We start from the raw sequence: 26859 nt of genomic DNA on the forward strand, positions 1-26859 counted from the left end.
GCGGCGCTCGAGAGCCTATCATACCTCGCCCCTCGCACCACCTCCCGCTCAGTAACAGTCTGTCTTTTTTATCATTCATTTGTTTGTTTACCGTGCACATATATAAATTATATGCGGACATTACGTGAAATTAAAATATCTTATTAAGTAAAAATACCTACAGCTGGTCAATCGGATCTTGTCAGTAGAAAGAGGCGGCAAATTTAAAAATGTAGGCGCGAAGGGATATCGTTCCATAGAAAATTTGAATTTCGCGCCTTTTTTTAGTGACAAGATTTGCTTGACCAGCTATATTTCATTATCTTGACTAATATTGTAATAAAAATGTACAAGATATTCACAACTATTTTTTACTATAAAATAAAATAAAATAATCTTTATTGCAACTTTGAGTTGTTACATAACATTGGTTCCTGGCTCTCAAAGTAGGTTTCCCTGTGTCTCAAGAGCCAGTTCCTTCCCAATTACAAGCGTAGGTAATGTTACAATGTTAGACATTTTATACGACATATTAACAATATTAAAATTAATTTTAAAGAAAGATGAAACTGTGATGTGTGTGTACGCGCGCGTGTGTGAGTATTCTGTGTCTGATTTTTAGAATATGTGTGTGTTTCTGTGTGTTTACGCGCGTGTGTGTCTGGTTATTTTAGAATGTTTGTACTAGAACACGCATCGTAATAGCTCTTCTGCTTCAGTATAACTTAATGATTTTAACCAAATCTTAATTTTGTTTTTTAATTGAAAATTACTAATGTTGTTTATATTAAGGGTTTTGTGTGCTTTGTTATATAAGTATGGTGCCAAAAATGAAAAATGCCTTTTAGACCATGCACTATTACAGCGAGGTACGGGGTAGTGAGCTATGCGTTTGTTGCCAAATGTGATTGTAGGGGCTATTAGTCTGTGGTATCTGCGTAATGTTTGATAAATGATAAAACTATACATAGTTTGTCAAAGGACTGTCTCATTTCAAACATAGACAGGGAGAATCATCATACTATCTTTGACTTACACTAGTACTAGCACCCAAAAGAAAAGGATGAATATAGTTTTTTGTTTTTATTTACTGACAAATTGGTTTGACCAACTATACCTATTTCTGGTTCCTATTGTCATGTCCTGTCCTATTCAACGTCAATATCATAATATGTATATTATAAACCAACTGCTCAATATTACACGGTATACATCCTGAATATACAATAAGGTAAGTGGCCTCACTTACCTTATTGTATATTCCGTGTGGGCCGTATATGCCTATACGGCCCACACGGAATACGTATGCCTCACCTTAAATTAAAATGGTTTTTTTTTAATAAACAGGACATGAAGTATGAAAAACTCACTCAAATAGGTTTCTCATTTATTTAAGTTTCTTCATTATACCAAAATAGTTATAAAAATATTACGATACTCTTGGAAAATATACCTTTTATAAAAGTCCTATTATGGGCCTTATTGAACACTACCAGAGTATTACTTAATCCCGCAAAAAATAATCATTTTGACAGTAGGTAATAACAGATTTTATTGTTTTTAACTTAAGAGTTATACATATACAAATAACAATATTTGATACTTCATAACAGGAGGATTTATTTATAATAAGTGAAAATAATTATTTTGGGTCTTAACCTCGTAAGGCCCAACGTCCTATTTTTAGGACTGAGAAATGTAGTCCTTCCGGTCCAAGCAACTATATTAATTTATCAATTAGCGGCCCAGAGTCCTAAAATTAGGTCATTCACTTCTGACACGTACCGATCCTAAATCTTTGCGTGTAAAGAAACCTTTATTTCTTAAATATGGCGGTACTGAACGCAGCTATTATGATTACCTGTCAGTTTGACGTTTGACAATCAAATGACAGTCTTTTGGCACGCGGATGTTGGGAAGATGGCGTCCTCGCGAAAACGTTGTAAGTAAATCCGTTTTTTTCACCAGAATCTTAAATTATTTTAACCTAAATTTAAACAAAAATACTTATTTAAGCTTTGTTTTATGACGATCACTAAAAATTTTTTTCCGTTATGATTTATTTCGAGCAGGAGATGCGAGCAAATTTCGATGTCCTAAAATTAGGTCGATGGAATGTTATTGCATTAGTACAATATAATTGTTTTGTCATAAATTTGGGACATCGGGCGTTTATTCCGAGTGTTGCATTGTTACAGGCTTGAGGGATGCAGAATTAGAAAATTATTTAAATCTAAACGAATCCGACTTAGAAATAAGTGATTACGATGATGACATATTTGATGCGGATTTTCAACCCCCGAGACGTGATCAGCCTTCTTACTCCTCAACATCTTCGTCATCTGAAGATGAAAATGAACTAGTTCCTCCAGAGACCCAGATGGTTACTGCTTCGGTTGGAAATAAAAATGTCACGCCTGCAGAATCTCACATTTCACGCCGTTCTCGTGGAAATTCAAGGACTCGAAGCTGCTCACGTGCTCGTGGTCGGGAAAGGTCATCGCGTGGACGTGGAAGGTCTCAAAGCATGTCCCAAGAAAATCATTCTGTTGTTATCCAAGATATTTCAACTAATGAGTGGACAGAAGGAGAATTCATTCCCAAGTGTATTCCATTTACACAACCAGCATATTTACCAATAAATCCAGAGCATTTGTTCGAGAAATACGATTATCTGCGGCAGTATATAAATGACAGCTTATTGCAAATTATTGTGGACAAATCCAATGAGATGTATTTTGCAAGAAATGGTCGGTTACTGAATTCTATAGTAATACTATAGTAATGTTACAGGAAAAACTATTTTTTATGATGTTTAATTGTTTATGTAAGTAATGTGAGAAACTTGATCTCATCCTTAATAAAGACTAAAGTGCAATTGTTAAACAAAGTTGAGGCTGATGTGATAATATTTTAGAAGAAAGTACTTTTTGTTGATGTTTAGAATACATAAGTTTAGATTTTTTGTACAACTGTAATGTACTACCTGCCTATACATAAATAAAAATAATTATGAAATATGTATGTTCGTTTTTATTTAATGATTCACAGCTATTTCATTGGTTTATTGCAAATGTAGTGACTAGATAAAATAACAAATATTGACAAAATATAATCCCAGTGACCTAAAAATAGGACATTTTTTTTTCGAGTTATTTTTTAATTAATTTTATTCATAATACTTACATTTACAGTACTTAATAAGACTTCAGCTAAAAACATGCCAATTTCAGATTTTATAGCAAGTAGAAGGTCTGGGCCGCTAGTATAAGTACCTAAAATTAGGCCGTTGGGTAGATATGATAAACGTCCTAAAAATAGCTTGGGCCTTACGAGGCTCAAATAGGTTTCTCATTTATTTAAGTTTCTTCATTATACCAAAATAGTTATAAAAATATTACGATACTCTTGGAAAATATACCTTTTATAAAAGTCCTATTATGGGCCTTATTGAACACTACCAGAGTATTACTTAATCCCGCAAAAAATAATCATTTTGACAGTAGGTAATAACAGATTTTATTGTTTTTAACTTAAGAGTTATACATATACAAATAACAATATTTGATACTTCATAACAGGAGGATTTATTTATAATAAGTGAAAATAATTATTTTGGGTCTTAAACTATTTTTTATGATGTTTAATTGTTTATGTAAGTAATGTGAGAAACTTGATCTCATCCTTAATAAAGACTAAAGTGCAATTGTTAAACAAAGTTGAGGCTGATGTGATAATATTTTAGAAGAAAGTACTTTTTGTTGATGTTTAGAATACATAAGTTTAGATTTTTTGTACAACTGTAATGTACTACCTACCTATACATAAATAAAAATAATTATGAAATATGTATGTTCGTTTTTATTTAATGATTCACAGCTATTTCATTGGTTTATTGCAAATGTAGTGACTAGATAAAATAACAAATATTTACAAAATATAATCCCAGTGACCTAAAAATAGGACATTTTTTTTTCGAGTTATTTTTTAATTAATTTTATTCATAATACTTACATTTACAGTACTTAATAAGACTTCAGCTAAAAACATGCCAATTTCAGATTTTATAGCAAGTAGAAGGTCTGGGCCGCTAGTATAAGTACCTAAAATTAGGCCGTTGGGTAGATATGATAAACGTCCTAAAAATAGCTTGGGCCTTACGAGGCTCAAATAGGTTTCTCATTTATTTAAGTTTCTTCATTATACCAAAATAGTTATAAAAATATTACGATACTCTTGGAAAATATACCTTTTATAAAAGTCCTATTATGGGCCTTATTGAACACTACCAGAGTATTACTTAATCCCGCAAAAAATAATCATTTTGACAGTAGGTAATAACAGATTTTATTGTTTTTAACTTAAGAGTTATACATATACAAATAACAATATTTGATACTTCATAACAGGAGGATTTATTTATAATAAGTGAAAATAATTATTTTGGGTCTTAATAACTAAAGATATAAAAATTGTCTATTTTACGCGAAAATAGTAGGTAACTAAACATAAATCTTTATTAGTTACAGTAGTCTCATCCTTTAACATCTGGGGGCACGGCAGTGCCCCCGCCAAGACGAGAAAAGCGCAAGGGCACTATCTACCTTTTCTCGAAGCGCTTTGTCGTTTTTTGGAACCCTCATAACTTGGGGTTGGATTATACCAGATAAACAAAGTTCTCGGACTTATTAAGCATATCAATTGCATAGCTCTTATACTTTAGATTTTATTCATATCTAAAAACTTCGATTTCGTCACTGACTCACTCACTTGATGATCATCAATACCGGGTACTTCCTGAAGTCCTCTAAGAAGCTGAAATTTGGTATGTAAGATAGTTTTAGTACACAAACAATAAATAAATTCAAAAAAATTTTATCCCTAAGGGGATGAAGATGGGGTTTAATTTTGTATGGGAAATCAATAATCACTGAACCGATTTAGTTGAAATTTGGTATGTAGATAGGTATTGTTATGGGGAAGGATATAGAATAGATTTCAACCTCAAAGTTTACCCTTACGGGGTGAAGGCAGATTTCAACCCCAAAGTTTACCCTTACGGGGTGAAGGGTTTATATGGGGAATCAGTAAGAAGTACATTGTGTAACAGATGCCCCCAGATACTTATTTGAGGATTTTTAATATTAAATCACCCCCAACCCTTTAAATTAGGGGATGGAAGATTGTCATAAACAACTTACAAAAAGAAGTGAAATCCCATCAAAAACATTTTGATGTAAAATGTTGCCCAAACGAAACCATAAGGCTCGCACTGTCAAAAAGTTATCAGATCTCTTGCTAAGCTTCTAACTCTACAAGCCCTCTAACTTTACTAGCTCTACATCAAAAGTGTGTGGCTTGGCCGTTTCGTTTCTACAAGAACTATTGTATGTAAGTATAATACAAAAACCGCCCAAATGCGAGTCGCACTCGCGTTCCAAGGGTTCTGTACATTACACAATTTTTAACAATATATTTTTTTTAGAGAAAAGTGAGTAAAATGTCTTTAAAAAACCCCGTAGGGATCGGAAAACTAGGTACTTAAGTCCGACTCACGCTTGACTGCACATTTCTAATAGGTTTTCCTGTCATCTATAGGAAAAGACCTAATATGTGTATTTTTTTCATAATTTTAGACCCAGTAGATTCGGAGATAAGGGGGGGGGGGGCGGAATGGTAATTTTTTGCGTATTTCCTTAAATAACTTCTAAACTATTTATTTTAAAATTATGAATAAATATATCTGACATTCTTACAATGAGCCCCTTCATTTGATATATATATATATATTTTTGAATTTCTATTATTTACTTTACATGTATGTCCTTGGGCTATAGACTTACATGTGTACCTATACCAAATTTCAACTTATTGGTGCAGTAGTTGCGGAGCAAATAGGCTGTGACAGACGGACAGCCAGACACACGAGTGATCCTATAAGGGTTCAGTATTTTTCCTTTTGAGGTACGGAACCCTAAAAATAATGAAATTAATAAATTTTTCACCTTATGCCCATGTGGCGGTAGCGAAACAGTCAAGCCACATATTTTGACTAAGGTGTAGAGTTAGTGAAGTTAGGGCTTGTAGAGTTTGAAGCTTGGCTCGACAAGAGATCTGACAACTTTTTGACAGTGCTAGTCTTATGGTTTCGTCTTAGCAACAAAATTTACATGAAAATGTGTTTGGTGGGATATTTTTTTACAGTATAAATATTTATTCGTAACAGTAAGTATTATCTTTTAACATAATTTTTACAGTACATCTGGTGCTACATTACGACACCGGTGCTATAATAAGCACGTTAAAACACTCCCTTTGACCGTGTTTTAAAATTCGTCACTTGTTGCAAAATATCGATTTTTCGCAATTCTATCGTAAAAGAAAAGAAAACTAACGAAGAGGTTTTACGCATACTGAAAGTTTTGCGTAACTTTTGAATAAAACCATTTATAACCATAATAATACATTTATTGCTTCTCAAAATGTTTCCCTTTACATTCTATGCACATATATTCACTCGCTCGGACCATTTTTGGAAGCATGAGGCCCAATCACTTGACTGCAATTTTTCGACGTGGTGATGAAACGTAGTAACTGCCTTATCCGGGGTCTTAAATGTCAAACCCCAAATTAAATCCTTAATTTTGGGAAATAGATAGAAGTCACAGGGTGCAATGTCTGGATGTTATGGTCGCGCTGATAACGGAAACACCTTTTAAAACGAAACACAATTTTATTTACAGACAATTACACTAATAGGGTCTTGTTAAGACGAGGCTGTTTGTTAGACTGCTATGGTAACGTAAAATTCTAATTATTGAAAGCGACAGGGTTCTAAATCCAAATATAAAATTATGAATATAAAACACAGTATAAAACCTCTTTAGAAGAGCAGGAATACGTCACACTCCCGAGCGGGAAGAACCGGAAGGTTAAGCTACTCTTATTAGTCCAAAATATAATCAAACAGGTGTTGTGGCAACCTCCTGGCTCTTGTTGCTCGTACCTCATTAGTTACATTACAATCATTGCTCTCATTTGTCTCAGTTTGTGTTTGTTCGGTAGAGTCAGTACCAACTAACCTCAAAGACGAGTCAAGTCTGTCATGCGAGTTTAACTCCAGTGGAAAAATGCGTTGAACAGGTCTTACCTTTGTTCCGGCTGCAGTTCTAACACGAACCACTCTACTAACGCCATCAGCACCAGGGTAAACCTCTTCAATTATGGCCAGTGGCCATGACACACGCTTGTCTTCAGTCTCCACCAAGACGACGTCTCCAGGCTGAAGTTGTACAGGTCCATTCCGCTCACGCTTTTGTATGAGTGAACTTATGTACTCGTCCCTGAAACGTTTACGCAAATGTTCACGTAAATCTTGACAATATTGTTGCCGGACGTTGAGAGCTACTCTGTCGACTTCATCAAAGTCGGTTGAATGATTTGACAGCAGCGGCTGAATAAACATTGACGGCGTCAACGGTTGCAGATCCTTCTGACCACCTATGTATGTGAGTGGCCTGCTGTTTATGACCGCTTCACAGTCGCAGAGTACCGTTTGCAGCTCCATAAGCGAGATAGATGCCCTTCCTAAGACTCGACGAAGGATTTGTTTTAGGAATCCTATCAATCTTTCGTAGAACCCTCCCCACCAAGGAGCAGCTGGAGGCAAAAAGTTCCATTTAATCCGCGTAATTGAGGAAAACCGCTGTATTTCGTCCCAATCTAGGGAACCAAACGCATTGTCCAGGCCGCGAAAATTTGTACCGTTGTCGCTGAATATCGTTTCTACCCGTCCTCGACGCGCTACAAATCTCCGAAGTGCCATTAAAAACTCACCAGTTGACAGCGACTCCACAACTTCTAGGTGCACAGCACGGTAAGTAGCACAGGTAAATAGAACGATCCACGCTTTAGCACCAGAGCGTAAAGTCAAAGGTCCAGCTAGATCGGCACCTGAATGTTGAAAAGCCGTGCTCGCCTCCATTCGTTCGTTCGGTAAAACACCGGTGGGCGCTTGGCATCGTTTTGCTTTAAATCGTTTGCATCTTATACAGCGATGTATAATATTCCGAACTAAATTTCTGACGCCGATAATCCAAAATTTCTGGCGTAGATTATTGAGTAGCGTTTGTGCGCCAGCGTGCTTCAGCTCGATGTGTCTGCACTCAACAAGACGCCGAACTATCGGGTCAGATCCGGGAAGAATCACGGGGAACTTGAAATTATAATTTTCATTGCCGAGTGACAGTTTCGTGTTTAGACGTAAAATGTCATTTTCATCTATAAAGGTTTGTATGTTGCGATCATTTACTAAAGAGTTTATGCACCTTTTTTGTACTAACCTTATTAATATATTCTCAGCGTATTCGAACTCTTCGTAAGTTAGCTCCTTCGATGTCGATTTTTTCTTGAATCGTAACATCCAGCAAATCATTCTTACTAGCTTGATGTAGCTTGAGAAGTAGGTTAGCCTGTCTAGGAAAGATTCTTCTTCAACGTGCATGGCGACAGTAACAGTCTTCTTACGTTCGAGATCAGCTTCTGACGAGTTGAGTGCGAAATTTGCAATCGGCCAATGTTCCTCATCCAATCGTAACCACTCTGGGCCCTCCCACCATCGACTTTCTAGGAGTCCCTTGGGGTTGATACCTCTTGAAGGTAGATCAGCAGGGTTCAGATGGCCAGGGACGTGTCTCCAAGCGGAAGTGGGGCTCAAGTTTCTTATCTCCTTCACTCGGTTGGAAACAAAGACGCTCCAAGGTCCTTCACACTTTATCCACGTTATAACGACACTTGAATCTGACCAGTAGTACACCGCACAGTTGGGTAGGGCCAGAGATTCAATAGCTGTCACGGATAGTCTACACGCCAATGTTGCAGCAATCAGCTCCTGTCTCGGAATCGTAATTTTATTAACTGGTGTCACTCTTGAGCGTGCTAGGACAAGGCTTAAATTGACGTCATCACCCTGTTTTGACCGCAAAAATATAGAAGCTGAGTAAGCATCCTTGCTTGCGTCAGAAAATACGTGCAAAGAGGTTTCGCACTCCTGTATGGACACGCTTGTAAGTCGTCTGGGAATAACGCAGTCGTTGATGGCGTAAGCTTGTTCTATCCATTTTCTAAATTCTTTGGCCAAATCTTCAGGTAGTTCTTGATCCCAGGTCAATTTCTTACACCACGTTGCCTGCAAGATCTTCTTAGGGATTATGGTCGTGGGGCAGGTAAAACCGATAGGATCGAAAACCCTTTGCGCTACTGAAAGTAACGTTCGTTTGGTCAATTTTTGTTCAACATTATTAAAGTTGACGTTACATTGTAGGGTATCATTTTTCACGTTCCAGATTACACCTAGTATTGACGTGTTTTCGACGTTATTATCTACCAAAATGGGACTAGAGATCCAACCTCTAAGGTCAAATTTACCGTCTAGCATTACCTTTTTTGATTCGCTTATGAATTTGTTGAGCTCTTCTTCTGATTCCACACTTGTGACGCAGTTGTCTACATAAAACGATTTCTTCAATTTTGCTGCTGTTGCCTGTCACGGTCGCCAGATGTTATGGTCGCGCTGATAACGGAAACACCTTTTAAAACGAAACACAATTTTATTTACAGACAATTACACTAATAGGGTCTTGTTAAGACGAGGCTGTTTGTTAGACTGCTATGGTAACGTAAAATTCTAATTGTTGAAAGCGACAGGGTTCTAAATCCAAATATAAAATTATGAATATAAAACACAGTATAAAACCTCTTTAGAAGAGCAGGAATACGTCACAATCCGTATAAGAGACATTTTCCACGTTTTCGTAATTAAAAAATGTTTTTGCCTTTATTGCGGTATCGGTGGACGCATTATTATGACGCAGGAGGATGCGGCTTCTCGGTCGTCTCTCGCGGTCTTTTTCAATGACTGCGAGCACACAAATGGTAGTGTACTGCTCAGTATTTAACGTTCTTTTATTATTTAAAAGTACGGTACAAAAATGTCGCGTTTAAAAAAAACAGACGATCAAAATGTTTGGCAACGCTTTTGGCTTGTTGAACTTGTATGGGCCTCTTGTCACCTTCGAAAGACCCATTGACTGGACTAATGCCTTTTTTCCGGATCGTAGCAGTAAATCCAGGTTTCATCTCCTGTAACGATGTTATATACAGCATTTGAACTTCCTTGCATATACTTACGCAGCATTTCTCGGCACCAGTCAAAAAGTACCTGTTTTTGGACTGAAGTTAATTCGTGAGGAATCCAAAGACAACAAGGCTTCCTGACTTTTAAATATTCTTGTAAAATCTTTTGTATTTGTCTGAACCTATCCCTAATTGTCCTCAAATTTCGTCATAGGTGATTCGTGGGTTTTCTTCAATGAGTCGTCTCACAGTAGCCACGTTTCCTTGAATGATCGCCGTGGACGGTCGACCATCACGAAAATCATTACCTAGAATAATACTGTCTCTACTAAATTCACCATACCAACGCCTCACGATGCTCAGATGTGGTGCTTCAATCCCAAAAGCATTTTGAAGGCAAGCACTACACTCTTGCGGAGTAAGCGAACTTTTAAAATCATAACAAAATCATAGCTCTAAAAATATTTTCGCGTTAAAGCCACGTTCAACGCACTGACTTACTTTGACAAGCCATTAAAAACAAAAGACGATCGATTTGTCGCCAAAATTTGTCACATTCCATAATCAAAAGCCTGTATTTTTTTTAAATATACAATTCATAATTTAAATGTTTACCAGTGGCCAATAGTGCAAAACATTCAGTATGGCCTATGTAGTAGGAGAGAGGGGGAGTTTGTTAAGAACTATAGACAATAGAAGAGGAAGGATGCTTGGGCACCTGATACGACACGACGAATTTATCAAAAATATCATAGAAGGGAAAGTTGAAGCAAACAGGAAGAGGGGAAGACCAAGGAGAGCGTACATGGATCAAATAAAGGAAAAGATCAACGTCGTGTCGTATCGGGCTGTCAAAGAGAAAGCGGAGGACCGCCAAACATGGAAATTCCACCGACCTATGTATTAACAAAAAAAAGTCACTTGTAATTAGTTACTGCCTTTAAAAAGTATAAGTGCCTCAATGTTATTAGACTTTTTGATTCTTTAAAACGTCTTTAGGTCAATAAAGCAAGTGAAAAAATATTAGAGTTAGACCAAGAAAAGTCTGCAGCAATTTTGACAGCCCACACAGTGCAAGTGTTATTTATAAGTCATAATTTCATAGAAGTTTCTTCAAATCGACCTTATTAATAAGAGATTAAAAATATTGAAAATTATCTTAAAATATTTTAATCCAATATTTCATCTCATACGTTCAATAAGGCCCGGGACTAGACCTTTTTACCTGCACTGACAGTGGGCCTTCTTAGCAACAAGTACAAATTCAGAATAATTGGGAATAATAGGGAGCAACTGCTATTTTTGAATGCTGGGCCTTGTTACCCGCCGGGCCTCATATGCCTGCACCTCACCTACCTTATTTATTTGTTTTACAAGGGGAAAAGTTGTTGATTAACCGCTCGTGCTAATATTGATACCCAAACAAGCGAAACAATTTTTTTTATTAAATAGGAGGCAAACGAGCAGACGGATCACCTGGTGGTTAGCGATTACCGCCGCCCATGGACACCCGCAACACCAGAAGGGTTGCAAGCACGTTGCCGACCTTTAAGATGGGGGTCTTTGAAGGTTTGAAGGTCGTATCGGACAGTTCATTCCACAGTTTGGCTGTGCGAGGCAGGAAGCACATTCACAAATTCAAACATTCTAAAATTGAACCACGAGCGGAGCGAGTGGTTCGTAAAGTTGAACCTTGAGTGTAGTGAAGGTTTCAAGGGACGAAGGTTAAAGAAAATTTTCACCACATCAGCTCGTAAAGGCCCTCTTGATTGTTCGAAACGGATAAGAAAAGTGGCATTTAATTTGATGCAAATTTTGAGTTGTTACCGTAGGTAAATTGGATCAGTTGGTTGGTAATATTGACTTTAAAATGATAAATATTGAATAACGTTAGTTTGAAATTGATTTTATGATAAAGTAAATATTATCGGAGATGATCGCTCTTATAAAATGTGTAAATGTATGTCATTTATAACCTAAAAGCGCCAAATTAAGCAAAATTATATTGAAATGACACCTGTGTATTGAATTTGAAGAATACTTTAACAAGGGTAGTTATCTGTATGACAATGCACCTAAAATAATTTTCAAATGTATCTATTATTTCTATACTTAACACGATAACGAATTCTACGTAAACGAAACCGCGGGCAATCCCTAGTACATATAGAAATAAATAAGGGAAGGTAATATAATATTTTAAACTTTCGCGTTTTGAATACATATTAACTCACATTATAGACGGGTCTAACGCGAATTATATTCAATTACCTTTATTTACCGACGTTTCGACACAGGTTTCACTGGTCGTGGTCAGCCGCGACCACGACCAGTGAAACCTGTGTCGAAACGTCGGTAAATAAAGGTAATTGAATATAATTCGCGTTAGACCCGTCTATAATGTGAGTTAATAAGGGAAGGTAAGTTTCCATTAGTGTACTGTGTAAAATAACTATTTACCATTGATAATAATTTTATAAACGCTTTGCGTATTTTTAAGGGCACCGCGCTAACCGCTAGCCCGCGACCGTCGATCGCTGCCTCCTGCCACGGCGCACAGCGCGGCGCGCGCAAACGCCGCGCGTTTGAAATGTAACTTAATATAAGCTCGGAATGCATACTTACGTATCAGTATTTAGTGTCGCCGTGATTTTATATTTCTAATCTTTTGTGTGAGAAGTAAGATCTTTATTATGACCGTGTAATATTAACTCTACAAACTTTAATTCAATATTGGCTATACTGCTTAACGAGAAATCAATATCTAGACAAGCACATTGTCTACATTTCTAACTTTTTACATGTATACTAAGTTGATAGATAATATCGTAATTTTGCAATATCAGCTACTCTAATTCTGTATTTACATAATAATTCCTGTTTTTACGTTCACCAGAAAGCAGCTGTTCCAGATTTCTAAAAACCGAATATTGTGAATAAATTAAAGTGTTATTGAATATGTTAAAGTTTTTTGTAACTTTAATTTTATATTTACATAGTTATTTAGCAAAAATTGAAAATTTAAATATGGCCGAACGCTCCACCTAAAATTTTCTAACTTTTTACATGAATGTTATTTAACATGCTTACAATAACATATCAAAAAAGAAAAAACTTTAATGTTATCAAAACCCATTTTTGTTCCACCGCTGGTCTATACGTGATTGCCAACTTTTTAATTTTGCCTACATTTCGAAGAGTTAGTATAACTATGTTCATTTTGACTACTTTTCAACTACTGTATACTGATAGTTACATTTCGCCATCTTTACCATTTGGCCAACTTTTAACCTTCCTCATATGATTTGATTATTTTTGCCGAATAATAAACTTGCCCATATATTTTTTTTCACATTGCAATATTATTGTACAGGCCATAACAAACGTGTTATACATATAGGTAATTAATAAATTTTAATATAGTTTTTGTACACGAGTATAATAACAATAATTATGAATATTAAATAATAACAATAACTAGCGATAATCCTTCGTACTTATATATTTATTTCAGAATAGAGGATACAGTGAAATTTATAATTTCGAGAATATTTCTAAAAATATTAATTATATCTTGCATGTGATACATATTGAAATCCTTTAAATTGTCGTCGGCATTTAAAAACATGCTTAGAAAGGCTGTCTAAAGTTCGATTATTCAATAAATTTTAAAGTTTATTAACTTTTTATGACACAAATATAACATACAGATAAATATGTTATTTTATTTAGCAGGAGAAATATAATATGTATTTTATGTTTTATTGGTAAATAAATAAACGTCAATAAATTTAATTTTGTCATTTCACTTTTATCTACGACTGTTCACTGACTACACTTGCACTGCACTTCCTACCTTTTGTAATGAAACACTTTCTTGACAACTTAATACTCATTTATTCCGAAACCAAATTTACTATATATAGGGGCTGTGGAAAAATCTTAATAGCGCGATGTAGCCGACAGAACAGCGACATCTACCGTGAAATTGGGCAACTATAAAAACTAAACATTACTACATTCAACATTATCGGCCCCCAAGGACGACTAGTCCTTCATAAAGATCCATGTAAATAAAACTAAACCAGAATAGTGAAGTTAGTAACACGTGAAAATCTACACGAATCAATAATAAAAGGTTAAATCACACAGTGAAACTCAAATAGAGCTATTCCTCAAAACTAAAAAAAAACACATTAACTTCTTAACAAATAGTTAAAGAGTCCAGAGGTAGAGGGCAAATTTTAGCAATAGGTCCACGCAAAGTACCATTCTTTACTTTCAACGTAACCACTCGTGTTAAACCATCTCTACCAGGATGCTTATCTATTACACGACCTAACAACCACTTTCCGGGAGGGAGTCTTTCATCCTTGACCAAAACTACTGTTCCAATATCAGGATCAGGATTAGTAACGTTCCATTTATACCGGTTTTGTAGTTGTGTTAAATACTCAGAACTCCAACGAGCCCAAAGCGATTGCAACATCCTTTGGAGTAATTGCCACCGATCCAAACGGGATACTGGCACAGTAGTGAGACTTTCTTCCGGAACAGTGATAGGAGCTTCGCCTATAAGAAAATGTCCCGGTGTAATTGGAGAAGCATCATCAATTGAGTTACTAATGGGAGTTAACGGTCGAGAATTTACACAAGACTCCACTTGAGTCAAAAGTGTGGAATACTCTTCGAACGTAAGAAGAGTCTGTCCGATTACACGCTTAAGGTGAGACTTGATCGATTTCACACCGGCTTCCCAGAGTCCACCAAAATGTGGTGAGCCAGGAGGAATAAAGTGCCATGTAGCTTGGTCGTTTGCCAAAATCTCAGTTATTTCTCCAACTACTTCTGAGTTCCTATTCCTAAACATAGTGTCAAGCTCTTTAGAGGCTCCAACGAAGTTGGTACCACAGTCGCTCCACAGATCACTACAATGACCGCGTCTAGAAGTGAAACGACGAAAAGCGGCAATAAAAGCAGCCGTGGACAAGTCACTCACAAGTTCTAGATGAATGGCTTTGGTCACGGTGCACACAAACAAAGCAATATAGGCTTTACAAGTGCGTTGACATCTACCAGGGTACAGCAAACCACTGACTGACCTGGACTGGACCAGCAAAATCCACTCCACTTTTACGGAAGGGCTTATCTGGCGTTACACGACACGCAGGTAACTGACCCATCAATTGGTTGATCGGTGTTGCAGACTGTTTGAAACAAGGAATGCATTTATGAATAACTTTCCTAACTAAATTCTTAGCACCGATTATCCAGTATTTACAACGAATTCCATTCAGAGTCAGTTGTGGACCTCCGTGCAAACAATGAATATGAGCATCATTCACAATCAATACAGCTAAATTACATTTCGAGGTTAGAACGACAGGTGATTTTGTATCAAAGTGTACATTTGCATTACGTATACGTCCTGTCACTCGAATAATGCCACTTTCATCTATAAACGGGGTAAGTGGGGTCAAAACATCAGATTTCGGAAGCCTTTGGCCTTTTCTCAGCATTTGTAACTCTTCCTGAAACCAAAACTCCTGAGAGAGTCGAATGCAAACCTTTGTAGTATGTCTTAATTCAGTAACTGTAAGATGCTGAGGAAAAGTCTCAGGAACTGTCTGAGTAAGTTTTGCATCAATGTGTGCTTTACACAGCTTTACAAATCGCAATATGTACGCTGTAACGCGAATCAATTTTGTCAGAGTAGAGTATCTAGGTAAATAAAGTAAACCAAATAGGTAAGTCGATCATCACTCTCATTCGATACACCAGCTTTAAGTGCTACTATCTTACTATCATTTCCTTTCGAATTTTCTTTGGCTTCTAGTTGTGTTGTTGGTATGTCGAGAGAGAGCGAGCGACATTTATCAAAATCATTCGTTTGGTGAAGTACAGTGGGTCCGCGCCACCACAACTCGCAGTCTTTAAACAGATCGGGACGAATGCCACGCGACGCAACGTCTGCAGGGTTTTCTGCCGATTTGATGTGGTGCCACCGGCCACTACTTACATTATTAATAATCTCAGTGACTCGATTAGCTACGTACGTTTTCCAATTGCTAGGGTTTCTTCGAAGCCACGCTAAGACAATCATTGAATCTGTCCACGCAAAGACAGATTCTTCAGGCAAACGAAGACTGTGTTGAACATCTTTGAGTAACTTCGAAAGCAGTACCGCGCCACACAGTTCCAATCGTGGGACGGAGACTTGTTTTACAGGTGCCACTTTTGTTTTGGCAATTACTAGTGACACGTGGATTCCGTGGGGCGTGATAACTCGTAAGTAAACAACAGCAGCGTAAGCTAAACAAGAGGCATCACTGAACCCGTGAATTTCCACTCTTTCCTTGCCGTCTAATTGTGTGTGAACCCAACGATCTAAATACAAGGTCGGCATGTGACAGAGCTGGTCCCTGTAGCTTGACCACTCTGTGGCAAGTTCGAGAGGAAGTTCATCAGTCCAACCAATACCACTCAACCAAAGTTTTTGCAAAGACATTTTTGCAGTGATAATCACAGGCCCCAAAAAACCTAAAGGGTCATATGATTTCGCAATGTCCGACAGTACTGACGTTTTGGTATAACGGTCTGTGGGTTCTAAAATATCTACCTTAAGTTCGAAGACATCGTGATGTGAGTTCCATTTGATACCTAAAGCTTTGATGGTATCATCAAGCTTGATCTCGACACTTTGTTGATTTGTTTTTTCTGCGCTAGGTATATTCTTCAAGACGTCAGGACTGTTGGATGCCCATTTGTGCATCTCAAATTTACCATTAGCCATAGCTTGTGTGATACGACTCTGTAACCTAGTAGCTTGTTCCACGTCATTCGCACCTGTGAGTAAGTCATCCATATAAAAGTCATTACTTATGACTTCAACTAAGTCTGGGAATTCCTCTTTTTCATCTTGTGCAAGCTGCTTCAGGGTGCGGATAGCGAGGAACGGAGCACATGACGTACCATATTTCACAGTTAACAAACGTTTCTCGACGATTTCATCTTGTGGAGATGCGCGCCACAGTATGCGCTGATAGTCTACATCTTCTTTAGCGACGAGTATTTGGCGATACATTTGCTTTACGTCAGCAAGCAGACATATCTTGTGAGTACGCCAACGAATAATGAGATCTCGTAAGTCTTGCAATAGTGATGGTCCTATGAGTAATTCGTCGTTCAGAGATGAGCCATTTGACGGCTGCGCAGTGCCATCAAAGACCACACGAAGCTTTGTGGTGCTGCTGGATTCTCTTATCACAGCGTGATGTGGGAGATGGTAGACTTTGTGAGTTGGCTTATGTTGTGGGTCTACATCTTCTAAGTGATTCAGCTTCTGATATTGATCTATGAAGTCCGCATAATCCTTCTGAAATTTAGGCTTGTTTGCGAATCTCTTCTCCATGTGCATCAGTCTCTGTAGTGCGATTTGTCGAGAATCGCCTAAGTTCTTTTCGTGGTCATCTTTGAACGGTAAGCGTACGACGTAACGACCATCTTCTTGTCTGGAGTGAGTTTCTTTATAGTGCTCTTCACATTGTGCCTCAAGATGTGTCATAGGTTTCTCATGTGGCTTGTACTCTTCAGTCTCCCAGAATTTGCGTAGGAGTTGATCTACCTCGATAAGTGCGTGGTGTGCTATGATATTGTGAGGTGGTAGATCACTTCGTGATTGAGACGCTCCAGAGACAAACCATCCGAGTTTAGAGTTTTGTGCTATAAGCTTGTCATCATTATATTTGTGTAGTCCGTCTAGCAAAATAAATGCATAGACCTCGGCGCCCAGTAGAACATCAATAGGTCCCGGCGATTGCATGTGAGGGTCTGCTAGTTGCAATTGGGACAGGGCAGGCCATTGTGAGATGTCAAACTCCTTTGAGGGTAACCAACTATTAATCTTCGAGAGTACGTGAGCGTCAACTTGCATTACATAGTGAGTGTCTATCGGTGAGTAAATATCTAAGTTAACGACGTATCGTGGCCCTGAAGTTTGATTTTCAAGACCCGTGATATTAGCTGGCTGGAAAGTCTTCTTCAGTCGCAGCAGTTGCACTGCAGACTCCGTAATGAAGGTGCCTTCTGAGCCTTGGTCAACAAGGGCTCTAAGTTGTACGAGAGAACCACTGCTATCCTTCACATATATCTGTGCCGTGGCCAATATCACTTTCTTGCCTTTTTGTGAAACCTTCAGACTTGTGAGTTCCTTAATTTGTGTGTCTTCAGGTTCTGTGGGTGTCTCCATAGTGACTGTATTCGCAGTTATACTCTGGTAGTGCAAAAGCGTATGGTGTTTGCGATTACAGGTTTTACACGTTGTGGCTTGTCTACAATTCCGTATGGAATGTCCTTTGACAAGGCAATTGGAGCATAAGTTGTTGTTCTTTACAAATTCTTTACGTTGATCTATGTCGAGTTGTGCAAATTCAGTGCAGTGACAGATGTAGTGACTTTTCTTACAATACGTGCATTCCGTATCAACTTCAGCGGTGAAAGATCTCACATTCTTTATTTTAGGTGCAGTAGCTGGTTGTTGTAATGTGGTCTCTTTCTTATCTTTCTTCTGTGTCGCTTGTACCATTTCCATCGCTCTGAATCGTCCCTCTAAGTATGATGTGAGCTTCTTATAACTGGGTAACTCTATAGAAGAACCAAGTGATTGCTCCCAAGCTTTGTGAGTTTCATTATCTAACTTGGATACTACAATATGCACGATGATCGAATCCCAAGTAGTTGTGTCAATCTTCAAATTCGCTAGACTACTGAGACACTGGTTTGTAGTATCAAGAAGATCCTTGAGGCCTTTAGAGCATTCGTACGTGAGTTTCTTCTGATTGAGCAGGCGATTCAGTATGGTATTAGCTATAACCCTATCATTGCTGTAGCGGCAGACTAAGGCGTTCCAAGCCTTCCCATAGTTGGCAGCTGTGAGTTCGAAATGACGGACGACTTGTTCTGCTTCACCCTTCAAGCTTGACCTCAAATAATGATGCTTGTGTATGTCACTCAGACCCGGCTCATTGTGTACCATAGAGATAAACAAATCCTTGAAGTGCATCCATTCTTGGTAATCACCGGAAAACGAAGGGAGGTTTATCGGCGGGAGTTTACTCTTTGTGACAACTTGAGGTTGTGATGCTTGAGGCACTTGAGGTGAGGCACCTTCTTTAATTGTGACAGATTCCGTCAGTTCTAACAAACTAGTCTTGAACTCCATATAGAAATCTTCGACATCATTGTAGAGCGCTTTCAGTTCCTTTTTCTCATCGACGCTTACTGAAGACTTCAAAATTTCTCGGTGCTCAGTAAGGAATTGATTCCAGTATTCTTCAAGCGACTCTATGCGTATTTTCAAGTAACTTGCTGTATAACGCGTTAACGAAGTTTTCTTGTGATTAGTGAGAAGTCTTTTAATCTGACTAAAAAGTTCTTCTTGTGATGTTATGTTAGCCATTTTGTTTAAAATTTGCTAAGTGAGTGACAGATTTCAAAGTCTATTTTTATTCTAAGTTTATTTTTGAACACAATTTTTCCCTCCAGGACCACAAGGTTGAATTCCTAAAATGTTGAAATCCCGAAATGTTGACTTTCCCAGAAAGTTGAATATATTTAGTTTCGCAAAATGTTGAATTCTTATAATGTTGAAATATTAAAAAGTTGAATTATCAAAATGTATAATTTCAACATACTGGGAAAGTCAACATTTTAGGAATTCGGCTTTCATTAGTTTACTGGTAGATAATGTTTTAAAGTATACGACCGCTTTAGCCTAGTTGGTAGTGACCCTACCTACGAAGCTGGAGGTCCCGGGTTCGAATCCCGGTAAGGGCATTTATTTGTGTGCTTATCACGAATATTTGTTCCTGAGTTATGGATGTTATACATGTATATAAGTATGTATTTATCTATATAAGTATGTATATCGTCACCTAGTACCCATAGTACAAGCTTTGCTTAGTTTGGGACTAGGTCGATTTGTGTAAGAATGTTCCCTAATATTTATTTATTTATTATTTATTTAATTATAAAGTCCGCCAGTTACTTATACTTCTGTATTGAGAAATAAAGTTTAAATAAATAAATAAAAAAGTGGCCCCCACTTAGGTATATTACAACGTTAAAAAATACCCAAATACATATGTAGGTACTAATTTAAAATGATCCAAGACACTTTCTTCATTTTCACAAAACAAAAACACGACTAAGTATAGTTTGATATATCTACCTATGCTATAATGTTTATGATGATAAAGATGAACAGGAAGTACTGCAAACCTTCTTTAGATAAGATGATAATACTCTTTAGAAAACAATTAATTGTCATTGTCAATGCCAGACAATGTCAATGAATTATTGCGAATTTATGTTCTAATCAGTAAATAAGAATTTTAAGTATTAAAATCTTGAGAGAATAAACGAAAACATAATTAATACACTTTGGATTCAAAATGAATCCTTTTAAAACAGTTTCCTTTATGACTAATAAAAAGAAACGCAAACTTCTTGTAATCAGAGGTAAATATACCCTGACAAAAGATGGAAGATCAAACCAGAACGGTACTTCGCGATGGAAGTGCACGAATCGGGAAGTTTGTTCTGCCACAGTGACATTAAGTAAAGATGAACGTGAGATAAAGCGGGAAACTAAGCATTCATGTAGACCGGACAAAAATAAAATTAAAATTACAGAGCTAATAAATAATATGAAGCGGGAAGTATGTTTTAATTTACACCCAATAGAGCAAATATATGAAGGAATGGTGCAAAAGTTTGTCGAAAGTAATGTTTTTTTTCCTGTGACCGAAATTCCATCATTTGCCTCGATCAAAAGTACTCTATACAGGACGCGAAAAGAGTACTTGGGTACTAGTTCGCTTGTTTACAAGAAAATAGAAGACGTAAAAATTCCAAAGGAAATACCTAAACATTTCAAGGTTATAGAAGATGGAGATCAAGAAAAAATTATTATCCTCTGCTCTGAAACGGCAATATCGGCAATAAAATCATCAAAACGTTGTAGTTACAGTGGTGACGGTACATTCAAAACAGCTCCGCGTCCTTTTAGCCAGCTTTATATTATTCATCTAGACATATATTCAGACCAAAGAACGGTTAACGTATTCCCGGTTATATACGCATTTCTTCCTAATAAAACACAAGAAACATATATGAGATTATTTAACTTGATAAAAGAAAATCTGCCTGTCGTCATAAAATCCTATAAGTGTGATTTCGAAATTGCCCCGATCAATGCCGTAAAGTCTACTTTTCCAGATGTTAAATTAACTGGCTGCTATCAACACTTCAACAAAGCCATCTGGCGAAAGGCAAAAAAAATTAAAATAGCAAAGATCCGAAGACCTACTAGTGATGACAGGAGTGCAAGAAATATTGTAAGAATTTGCTCAAATTTTGTTTTACTTCCACCCACTTCTATGTCACAAGCATGGATTGCCATTCAAAATGCTGCACCGACTACAACGAAAATGAAGTTATTTTTTAAATACTTTAAGGATACATGGTATAACAGCAACCACAGTTTGATAAGTTGTGCAGGAGACACTCATCGCACAACAAACAGTTGTGAGGGTTACCACAGTCGAATTAATTCAAGATTACCTCTAAATCCAAACTGGTACTTGGTGTTCAACACACTTATAAAAGAAATGCAACATTACGACAGGAAAATCGAACGATATATGTTGTTCGTGCCTTTTAAAAAGAACAGGCGTATAAGAGATATCCTTTTTGATAAAAAATATTTACATTTATTGAAAAAGCTGGAAAAAAAAGCAGTATCACCTATAAAGGAGGAACGATGTTTTGTTTTTTCTTGTTTGATTTACTATTTAGGTTTCAATAAACCCCATAAGTAAACCTTTTTTCTGTATTTTTTTTGTATTTTTACACTTTTAGCTGGTCATATATGGTCGGGCATTATCTTATTGACTTTTAATATAATTTAAATGAAAAAATACTTTACAGTTGGTAAGTACCGCAAATTCAATTTTATGCAAATTCAACATTTTAGGATTCAACATATCGCAAATTCAACTTTCTGCAAATTCAACTTTATGCGAATTGGACATAAAAAGAACTCAACATTATGCAAATTCAACATTTTAACATTCAACATGCTGCAAATTCAACTTTATGCAAATCCAACATTTTAGGAATTCAACCTTGTGGTCCTGGAGGTTTTTCCCTCCAGGACCACAAGGTTGAATTCCTAAAATGTTGAAATCCCGAAATGTTGACTTTCCCAGAAAGTTGAATATATTTAGTTTCGCAAAATGTTGAATTCTTATAATGTTGAAATATTAAAAAGTTGAATTATCAAAATGTATAATTTCAACATACTGGGAAAGTCAACATTTTAGGAATTCGGCTTTCATTAGTTTACTGGTAGATAATGTTTTAAAGTATACGACCGCTTTAGCCTAGTTGGTAGTGACCCTACCTACGAAGCTGGAGGTCCCGGGTTCGAATCCCGGTAAGGGCATTTATTTGTGTGCTTATCACGAATATTTGTTCCTGAGTTATGGATGTTATACATGTATATAAGTATGTATTTATCTATATAAGTATGTATATCGTCACCTAGTACCCATAGTACAAGCTTTGCTTAGTTTGGGACTAGGTCGATTTGTGTAAGAATGTTCCCTAATATTTATTTATTTATTATTTATTTAATTATAAAGTCCGCCAGTTACTTATACTTCTGTATTGAGAAATAAAGTTTAAATAAATAAATAAAAAAGTGGCCCCCACTTAGGTATATTACAACGTTAAAAAATACCCAAATACATATGTAGGTACTAATTTAAAATGATCCAAGACACTTTCTTCATTTTCACAAAACAAAAACACGACTAAGTATAGTTTGATATATCTACCTATGCTATAATGTTTATGATGATAAAGATGAACAGGAAGTACTGCAAACCTTCTTTAGATAAGATGATAATACTCTTTAGAAAACAATTAATTGTCATTGTCAATGCCAGACAATGTCAATGAATTATTGCGAATTTATGTTCTAATCAGTAAATAAGAATTTTAAGTATTAAAATCTTGAGAGAATAAACGAAAACATAATTAATACACTTTGGATTCAAAATGAATCCTTTTAAAACAGTTTCCTTTATGACTAATAAAAAGAAACGCAAACTTCTTGTAATCAGAGGTAAATATACCCTGACAAAAGATGGAAGATCAAACCAGAACGGTACTTCGCGATGGAAGTGCACGAATCGGGAAGTTTGTTCTGCCACAGTGACATTAAGTAAAGATGAACGTGAGATAAAGCGGGAAACTAAGCATTCATGTAGACCGGACAAAAATAAAATTAAAATTACAGAGCTAATAAATAATATGAAGCGGGAAGTATGTTTTAATTTACACCCAATAGAGCAAATATATGAAGGAATGGTGCAAAAGTTTGTCGAAAGTAATGTTTTTTTTCCTGTGACCGAAATTCCATCATTTGCCTCGATCAAAAGTACTCTATACAGGACGCGAAAAGAGTACTTGGGTACTAGTTCGCTTGTTTACAAGAAAATAGAAGACGTAAAAATTCCAAAGGAAATACCTAAACATTTCAAGGTTATAGAAGATGGAGATCAAGAAAAAATTATTATCCTCTGCTCTGAAACGGCAATATCGGCAATAAAATCATCAAAACGTTGTAGTTACAGTGGTGACGGTACATTCAAAACAGCTCCGCGTCCTTTTAGCCAGCTTTATATTATTCATCTAGACATATATTCAGACCAAAGAACGGTTAACGTATTCCCGGTTATATACGCATTTCTTCCTAATAAAACACAAGAAACATATATGAGATTATTTAACTTGATAAAAGAAAATCTGCCTGTCGTCATAAAATCCTATAAGTGTGATTTCGAAATTGCCCCGATCAATGCCGTAAAGTCTACTTTTCCAGATGTTAAATTAACTGGCTGCTATCAACACTTCAACAAAGCCATCTGGCGAAAGGCAAAAAAAATTAAAATAGCAAAGATCCGAAGACCTACTAGTGATGACAGGAGTGCAAGAAATATTGTAAGAATTTGCTCAAATTTTGTTTTACTTCCACCCACTTCTATGTCACAAGCATGGATTGCCATTCAAAATGCTGCACCGACTACAACGAAAATGAAGTTATTTTTTAAATACTTTAAGGATACATCGTATAACAGCAACCACAGTTTGATAAGTTGTGCAGGAGACACTCATCGCACAACAAACAGTTGTGAGGGTTACCACAGTCGAATTAATTCAAGATTACCTCTAAATCCAAACTGGTACTTGGTGTTCAACACACTTATAAAAGAAATGCAACATTACGACAGGAAAATCGAACGATATATGTTGTTCGTGCCTTTTAAAAAGAACAGGCGTATAAGAGATATCCTTTTTGATAAAAAATATTTACATTTATTGAAAAAGCTGGAAAAAAAAGCAGTATCACCTATAAAGGAGGAACGATGTTTTGTTTTTTCTTGTTTGATTTACTATTTAGGTTTCAATAAACCCCATAAGTAAACCTTTTTTCTGTATTTTTTTTGTATTTTTACACTTTTAGCTGGTCATATATGGTCGGGCATTATCTTATTGACTTTTAATATAATTTAAATGAAAAAATACTTTACAGTTGGTAAGTACCGCAAATTCAATTTTATGCAAATTCAACATTTTAGGATTCAACATATCGCAAATTCAACTTTCTGCAAATTCAACTTTATGCGAATTGGACATAAAAAGAACTCAACATTATGCAAATTCAACATTTTAACATTCAACATGCTGCAAATTCAACTTTATGCAAATCCAACATTTTAGGAATTCAACCTTGTGGTCCTGGAGGAATTTTTCAACCGAAATTACGCTATGTCCAAGAAATTCACAAAATCGACTAAGTCCAAATTTAAGCAAATTATTCTAAGTGTTTTTTCAGCGGTTTTTTTCTAAGTCCTAAATTCACTCGAAATTGCACTGTCTTTTTTCACGCGAAATATTCTAAGTGTTTGTTACCGCGAAAATTCACTAAGTCTTTGACACTTCACATTTCCACTGTCACTGTACTCACGATTATCCTGTTCCGAAGGACCAATGTTCACTGACTACACTTGCACTGCACTTCCTACCTTTTGTAATGAAACACTTTCTTGACAACTTAATACTCATTTATTCCGAAACCAAATTTACTATATATAGGGGCTGTGGAAAAATCTTAATAGCGCGATGTAGCCGACAGAACAGCGACATCTACCGTAAAATTGGGCAACTATAAAAACTAAACATTACTACATTCAACAACGACTGTCTATAGATTGACAAACAGAGACTGTTAATGGGTCAATTTAATAACATTGGCAAATAAGGAAAAATAAAGTTAAATGACATAAAGTTGGCGAAATGTAACAATCAGTATAGAGGAGTTGAAAAGTAGCCAAAATGAACATACTTATACTAACTCTTCGAAATGTAGGCAAACTTAAAAAGTTGGCAATCACATAACAGATCGAAATCTGATCTATCTGAAGCTTATTTTGCAGAATAACTAAAAATAGCCTTAATGATACTTAATATGAATCTTTTTCAATTTAGTCTAAAATAATTTCCGTACCTAACATAATATTAGGCTAAAGTGAAGATTACGAAAACAAATTAACCATGTTTATTAAAGCATTAAAGAACCAATGAACCTCTTCTAATTTTTATGTGTGTAATAAATGGATGGGTACACCTGAACGTACCATTGATAAAATTCCTCCTCCACACCCAATGTCCAAGATCTTCTTTCCCAAGAGCGGTGTACTGGTTCTCTGATCTGGTGGAGAGTGGACTAAGCCATCTCTTACAAATGGCACTCTGGAACAGAAAAAGACTAAGTATATGGTAGGCACTCGCCAATCCGCACATCCAGTGATCCGGCAATTAGCAAATGCCAGATTACAAAAGGGTCTTACCCTTTTATATTTGATACACCGCTTTTATTTGTCATGCAAATTCAATAATCCTACAGTTCAAACAATCAAGTGAGCTACTATTCTCTATTGTCTTTGTTTATGTTATTGTACATTTATTGTAAACTATGTGTATGTGAGGTGTGCAATAAGGAATATTGTATTGTATGTATTCTCTTTTTCGGCACTATTGTCAATCTACCACTGATAAATTCATTATAAATATGTTAAGCAATTGTCGAATTAAAATAAGTGAGTGAACTGTTTTAATATATTTAATATGTCTGTATCTCATGGAAGTTTTATTTGAACACTTTGAGAAAATTTCAATGTCCTACTTTCAGAAATTTAGCACTGCCTGTCAGTATTGTAATACATAATCAATACTTGCCTAATCATATTGAAAGCATGTAATGGTTTCATGGGTCCGTTGGTGTCCCACCATTGGTCCCTTAATTTGGCATGCAGTTTCACATCTCCGGCATTAACAGTTGATTCGTCTTTATTTTCTTTTTTGGCTAATAATGTGGAATACCCCAGTGTGTGAGTTTGTGGTGACCTTAATCTTCTGAAAGAAATTGACAATACATTTATTTTATTAACACAAGTTTTTTAGCTTGCTTTTGAGGTCATTTTAAAAAGCTAATTTACAATTCAAATTGAGGACCATAATTTCACACAATGTATTATGAAGTAATGACTCAAGAAACAGGTTTTACGTATATTCTAAGACTTAAGTGTAGGTTTAGATTTAAATAAGTGTTCCGTGAGG

At 36.3% G+C, this 26859-nt stretch overlaps 1 protein-coding gene across 1 annotated transcript in view; it reads right to left on the reverse strand.

The window, feature by feature from the left end:
* Positions 1-26859, reverse strand: part of LOC134667858 (ubiquinone biosynthesis O-methyltransferase, mitochondrial) — a 32688-nt gene that overhangs the window by 4180 nt on the left and 1649 nt on the right. Inside the window, exons 2-3 of the mRNA XM_063525247.1 lie at positions 26479-26655; positions 25878-25992 (exon numbers count right to left, since the gene is read on the reverse strand). Of these exons, the coding sequence (XP_063381317.1) occupies positions 25878-25992; positions 26479-26655 (292 nt within the window). The remainder of the gene's footprint in view (positions 1-25877; positions 25993-26478; positions 26656-26859) is intronic.

Source organism: Cydia fagiglandana, chromosome 10 (assembly GCF_963556715.1).
Source record: "Cydia fagiglandana chromosome 10, ilCydFagi1.1, whole genome shotgun sequence".
Taxonomy (NCBI): Eukaryota; Metazoa; Arthropoda; class Insecta; order Lepidoptera; family Tortricidae; genus Cydia; species Cydia fagiglandana.